We start from the raw sequence: 5,569 nt of genomic DNA on the forward strand, positions 1-5,569 counted from the left end.
ACATTAATCCCCTGTTTACATTCATGCCCACATCGCAACCTATTATCCCATCCCATAATCCCTTACCTTAACCACTTGTCATGTCCCCTAACCTTAACATCCCTGGAGGTTGTCAACGACAGAGGAACAAACATAAACGATATGTGATACACTGAATATATACAATGTCATGTCATGTTTTATGAATTTACATTAAAAAGAGTGTTCTTTTGGGTCATGAGGGGTCAACTGTGGTAACTCAGGTCTGTTTTTTCTTTTATTCCCTTGTATCTTCCACCGTTGTCATTAGATAATGAAGATTTCTACATAAAAAAACCAACACACAATATCCTGTCAATGCAAAAAGATGCAGGGATGGGGTCAGAGAGCTATAGAAAGTGGAGATACATTATGTTTGGGTGAGATTGGCCATGGATTCCTAACATGTGCGAGGATGAAGTACAATGTCGTAAAACAAAGTTAAAAAAAATAACACACACACAGAAAGTAACTTGATTGTTAACTTTTTTTTATTGCCGTCATGTTTACATGTTAACTTTCTCCGTAAACAGTCATCCAACAGTGGCGTCTCTCAAAACTCGTCTGATTTCATTCTTGTCAGTCTTTTGAGACATGGTTTGATTAAAGTGATTTTTAGTTTTGTTGCGTTTACAACACTATTAAGAAGGACTCACTTTTTCTACCCTCACTATAAACACTTTAGCTTATTATATGATGCAGCTTCTCTACGAAAACAAAGCATCTCTTTGTCCAGAGGTTTGTGCACTCCACTCTTAAATATAGACAATTCTACACAGTACATTTCTAATAGAACTGCAGCCACGCCGTACTGTGAATGCTACTTTATGGGTGATATGATGCCGGGGCTTAGTTCTACACCAGGCGGGAGACATTGCTGCGCATGACTGCATCCAGGTGTCTGCGCTACTTTTGTTAGTGTCTGAGCCGCCTGTAGAAGATGACAGCCGCACTCACAGCCACGACCACCGCCACCGCGAGGACGCCCACAGCTACACCGAGTCCCACCGTGGAGCCCGAGTTGGATTTGGCACTGGACACGGCTGGTGACGAGTACAAACACGGCATCGTGTCATTTACTTTTTAACTGAGGAACCAGTGGATCTCACTGTCTGTCATTGGCTTTGAAACATTTCATTATTATTGGTAAAAGCCACAATAACATACCTTCCTCCTTAGATGTCAGTGCTGAAAAAAAAAAAAAAAAGGAAAATCAATGAGGTGATTACAATGATCATGAGGAATAACACTGTAGATTTCATTAAGTGGACCTTTAGTAGTCTAACCCTGACACTTGTAAACTAATCATTGTGCCGATGGTTAAGTAATTAGTAATTATTGATCGGTTAACCATTATGTGGGTGCACAACTCCTCATCAACAGGGAATGAGGAAAAGTAAATGATTAATTAATAATCACTTAATCATTACTTAGCATTAAAGAGTGTTACCCAGAGTTGCACATCGCTTCAGAGGCAATGACGCTGTAAGTCATGATGAAGAAATCTAGTGATGGATGTTATTCTACAGATCATTTACATTTAAAGATGTGAATACTTGCTTTTACAGAACAGTGTATTTCCTCGTCGCTACATGACTACTACCACTGCTCTTTATTATATTTAAGCTGCGGTCGTCAGTGATGCTGGAAAAATAGATGATTGTTAAAAAAAGGAGGTTTGATCCAGATAACTGTGACATACAGGGTGTGTGTGCTCCTTCCAGCTTTTTAGGGCAGAGAATGTGGCTGAATTCTACGATTTGAGAGCTCATTGTGAGACGACGAGGAGATTTTCTCTTTGTGCTTTACCACAGACTTGAAGTGTCCGAATGTGGAGAGTTTGCAGTTTGACTGTGGACGATTCACGACTGACATGGATTGTCTGTTCGTGGGCTAAATGGGAAATTGCAAATGCTCGCAGTGTAATTGCATCTCAGATGCTTATCTTCTTAACTGAAGTGCTGTCTTTTTATAGTGTTATGGCACCAGACTCCTCTGTTTAATATTAAGATTTTAGACATTTCCTTTGCTCAATGTTGGAGGTTGCCAGGACCTCAAAGTCTTTTTACCTGATCTACAGTTTGGCATTGTGCGGTTTGACTCCTGTGACGACACTCTCTGACCAATCAGTGGCCAGCGCTCTGTTGACGTCACATTTTAGAATCGGCTTAGCTCGCTTGGAACCTCTAATGGAAAAGTTTGTCAAACAGTCACAGTCACACTCACGGTTGTCATTTTTGGTGACAATGGGGAAGTTGGAGGATAAGGTGGTCGCCTCTGAAACATCACTGGCAGACACATCCCTCCTCCTCCTGGCGGTGCTGCTACATTTCTGTAGATGAGACAAAGAAACTAAGATAACAAACAAAGTTCCCTCCGTCCCTCTTTTGTTATTAGAACCTCCACTCACAAAATCAATGCAGGTGCTGATCGAGCAGAGTCGTGCGATACAGTGGATGTAGTAAGTGGACACCGTCTCGTTCTGCTGCTCTATGAACCTGAAGGCCTTGAAGGAGAAGCGGGAACTGTGACTGTCACCGTTCTCATAGATTGAGGTCATGGTGTCCTGAGAGCACCTGTTTGAGATCAAGGGAATAGAGTTGACCCAGCACGGCGGCGATGGACTGTTGCCATTGTTGAGCCTGAGTCATGAGACTTACGAGACAAACAGGTTGAAGGCTGAGGAGTTTGTGGGGTAAGGAGAGACGGAAGCATAGCATCGGTCCAGGTGGACGTTGTACCTGGAGGGCGAGGGAAGAATGGACTTTTAATCAAGAAACTTTTACACTGAAGAACACTCGCTTCACTGCTAGTTTATTATGTCCCAGGAGTGGAAACATCTGAGACACTACGGATCCAAGAGTGCGTTGTGTGAAATATGTGAGTCAGCACTTACTGAGCAGTCAGGTTGGACGCTTCGACTTCTACGTAAATCGCCGTCCTTAGCTCTAATCCACTGGTTGGTATGACTAAAGGATTTTGGAAGTTGATGTCCTGTCAACAAACATGTGGAGTAGGTCATTTTTTCAGCATACACTATTAAGTCGTATAGAGCCAGAATAAAACAGAAGAATCGCATGCATCTCCTTACATTTACATAAATTACATAGTTACAATTCTAAGCTGTTAAATGTTGACATCAGCTTCTTAATGTGGCTATTTTCTACTTTCTGTCATTTTCCAGCTTCTTAAATGTGAATATTTTCTACTTTCTGTCATTTTTCAGCTTCTAAAATGTGAATATTTTCTACTTTGTTATTTTTCAGCTTCTAAAATGTGAATATTTTCTACTTTGTTATTTTTCAGCTTCTAAAATGTGAATATTTTCTACTTTGTTATTTTTCAGCTTCTTTCAGCTGTTATTTTCCAGTTTCATAAATGTGAATATTTTCTACTTTCTGTCATTTTTCAACTTCTTAAATGTGATTTTTTTTAGAGATTTTTCTGACTGGACTTTTCAGCATCAGTTCTTCTGTGTTCCTTGTGTTCTCCTCGTGTTTTCTGGCTTGTTTTCCGTCCCAGCCCTGCATCCAGTTAATCTAACACCACAAACATCTTAAGGACACACAATTTGTTTTCAGAACCATGTCTCAAACATGTCATTTCAACTTACACTGTAGAGTTTCATGCTCAGGGTGCTGATGAAGCTTCCATTCTTGTCCGTCAATGCAATAGAAGAAGATGACCTTCATGGGACATGAGACAAAACGAGGGTGTGTGAGTGAGGGGTAGAATATATCTGACTGCATCTCACGTGACGCTGTACACCAGTAAATAACTTTAGCTTTACTTGTGAGACACGTCTTCTTTTGAGAGAAACTGTGATGGCGACAGTTATGTATCGCCAAGTCCGTGAATTCATTTTCTTTTAACCCACGCTCGCAGAACGGAAAAGGGCATCTATGCGTTTGTCTGAGTGAAATGTCACATAATTCGATAAAATATGAGAGTGTGACATTCATCAGATCGTCTCAACAAACCCATGTACAGTTATGCTCCAGGAAACATCTCTATAAACAGAAGAAGAGAGATCTTACACGTCCACCTGGGTGTTGTTGATGAGATACTCCAGAGGGTAAGCACAGGAATAGAAATATTTGAGCTCAGCGTTATAGGTGACCATTCCCGTGGTTGGATCGTGAGACTGCACCTTGCCACTGACATTAACCGTCTGGATGTTGGAGAAGTCAGAAAAGATCCCTGTTCCAGCTGCACTGGTGGTCTGGAGGCAACACATGAGTCAAACACACACACACACACACACACACAGAGAAAGAGAGACGGCGTTTTTTAAAGAATTTTAGTCCTCCTCCAACTTCTACTAACCTGGAAGAGGCTGCCGCAAGCGTTGGTCATGTTGAGTGGGAAGGTGAACCTGACAACAGGCGGGTTGGCGGACTCATCCAGAGTTCCCTTGCACTCCGGATTGTCGTATATGTTGTTGAGGATGAGCAGAGATTCATTGTAGCCGGTGTAGATAACGGGACAGACGATGATAGCCAGGCTAATCGAGGCCGTCCCACATGAAACTGAAATGTCAGTGTACTCTAAGAGAGAGCGAGCGAGGGAGACACACGTTACCGAGCTTTTCTAAACAAACTGTCACATGAACTCTTACTCGGCCCACAAACCTAATCTCACATCTGTCAGGAAAGGAAAACAGAAAAATCCTGGAGGCAAGAATGTGCCGTCTCAATGTAATCATGCATCCTGACAATCATATGTTTTGACATCAGTGGGTCAGCGACATGGCTTGATTGCGTAAAATGGATCAGAAGAGAACAAACACAGCTCTATACTGTACCTGGACGTCGAAATTCACTTGTGCACGTTAACTGGTGACTTTCTGCCACCATGGACACCAAGAAGAGAACACCAAGAAGTTTCATTTTAGCCTTCCTTTTTGTGGACATTCCTGCAACAGCGACAGTTACATATGCTTTAAAATAAGCACACACGCGTCTGTAATGTAATGTAAAAAACAAAGCACCCACCTCTGTGGCACTGCTGCTGTCCCCTCTTCTGTGCTTGTCTCCAGCGTGGGCCAATGTGTGGAGCTGGAGGTTCTTAAATACAGCTGTGGCTCTGTCACGTGATTGGACAGAAACAAGGTCAGTGTGGTTTGGTGTATCCACCTTAACTTTATTGAATGGGAGCCATGTCTTTTGTACAGGGGCTACCATGGACCTTACCTTAAGGTACAATGTCCATGGACGTCACTGCACCGAAGCATTAATGAAACCCTACACAGCGAGACTCATTATGAGGGACCGCAAACAATGGCCGTGCTCCTTTTCTTCAAAATATAGATTCCCTTAGAATGCTAACATGAGACTTTATGAAGTAAGTGTTAAATCCCCGGAGATCACACCTAATACTTTGATGCCCTTTTCTTTGGTGAGAGTTCTTGCATTCATAATAAAAGCAATATCCTTTAGCGTGACCCAGAGATCATCCTCCAACGTTATCCCAGTGTCTTGAGGAATATTGCACAGAGCAGCTGTGTTTACGTTTGTCTTCTGGAGTTCTATGTTGTGCTTCACCATGGACA

The 5,569-nt window shown here is 42.2% G+C and overlaps 1 protein-coding gene across 1 annotated transcript; it reads right to left on the bottom strand.

Annotated features, from left to right (window-relative positions):
• Positions 1–518: 518 nt before the first annotated feature.
• Positions 519–5,248, bottom strand: si:ch211-103f14.3 (zona pellucida-like domain-containing protein 1). The gene is made up of 12 exons (XM_044042804.1): positions 5,211–5,248; positions 5,013–5,103; positions 4,823–4,933; positions 4,345–4,565; positions 4,056–4,240; positions 3,632–3,704; positions 2,915–3,012; positions 2,679–2,759; positions 2,429–2,594; positions 2,245–2,350; positions 1,186–1,206; positions 519–1,061 (listed from the first exon to the last, which is right to left on the bottom strand). The coding sequence occupies exons 3-12, from the start codon at positions 4,929–4,931 to the stop codon at positions 934–936; spliced, it is 1,188 nt and encodes a 395-aa protein (XP_043898739.1). The 5' UTR covers positions 4,932–4,933; positions 5,013–5,103; positions 5,211–5,248; the 3' UTR covers positions 519–933.
• Positions 5,249–5,569: the final 321 nt, after the last annotated feature.

Source organism: Solea senegalensis, linkage group LG13 (assembly GCF_019176455.1).
Source record: "Solea senegalensis isolate Sse05_10M linkage group LG13, IFAPA_SoseM_1, whole genome shotgun sequence".
Taxonomy (NCBI): domain Eukaryota; kingdom Metazoa; phylum Chordata; class Actinopteri; order Pleuronectiformes; family Soleidae; genus Solea; species Solea senegalensis.

Excerpts from the sequence above, each read along its gene's own strand:
- si:ch211-103f14.3 (XM_044042804.1), bottom strand. The coding sequence starts at position 4,931 with ATGTCCACAAAAAGGAAGGCTAAAATGAAACTTCTTGGTGTTCTCTTC. Across the intron at positions 2,595-2,678 it reads GCCTTCAACCTGTTTGTCTC|GTGCTCTCAGGACACCATGA; the intron begins GTAAGTCTCATG and ends GATCTCAAACAG. Across the intron at positions 2,351-2,428 it reads TCAGCACCTGCATTGATTTT|AAATGTAGCAGCACCGCCAG; the intron begins GTGAGTGGAGGT and ends TCTCATCTACAG.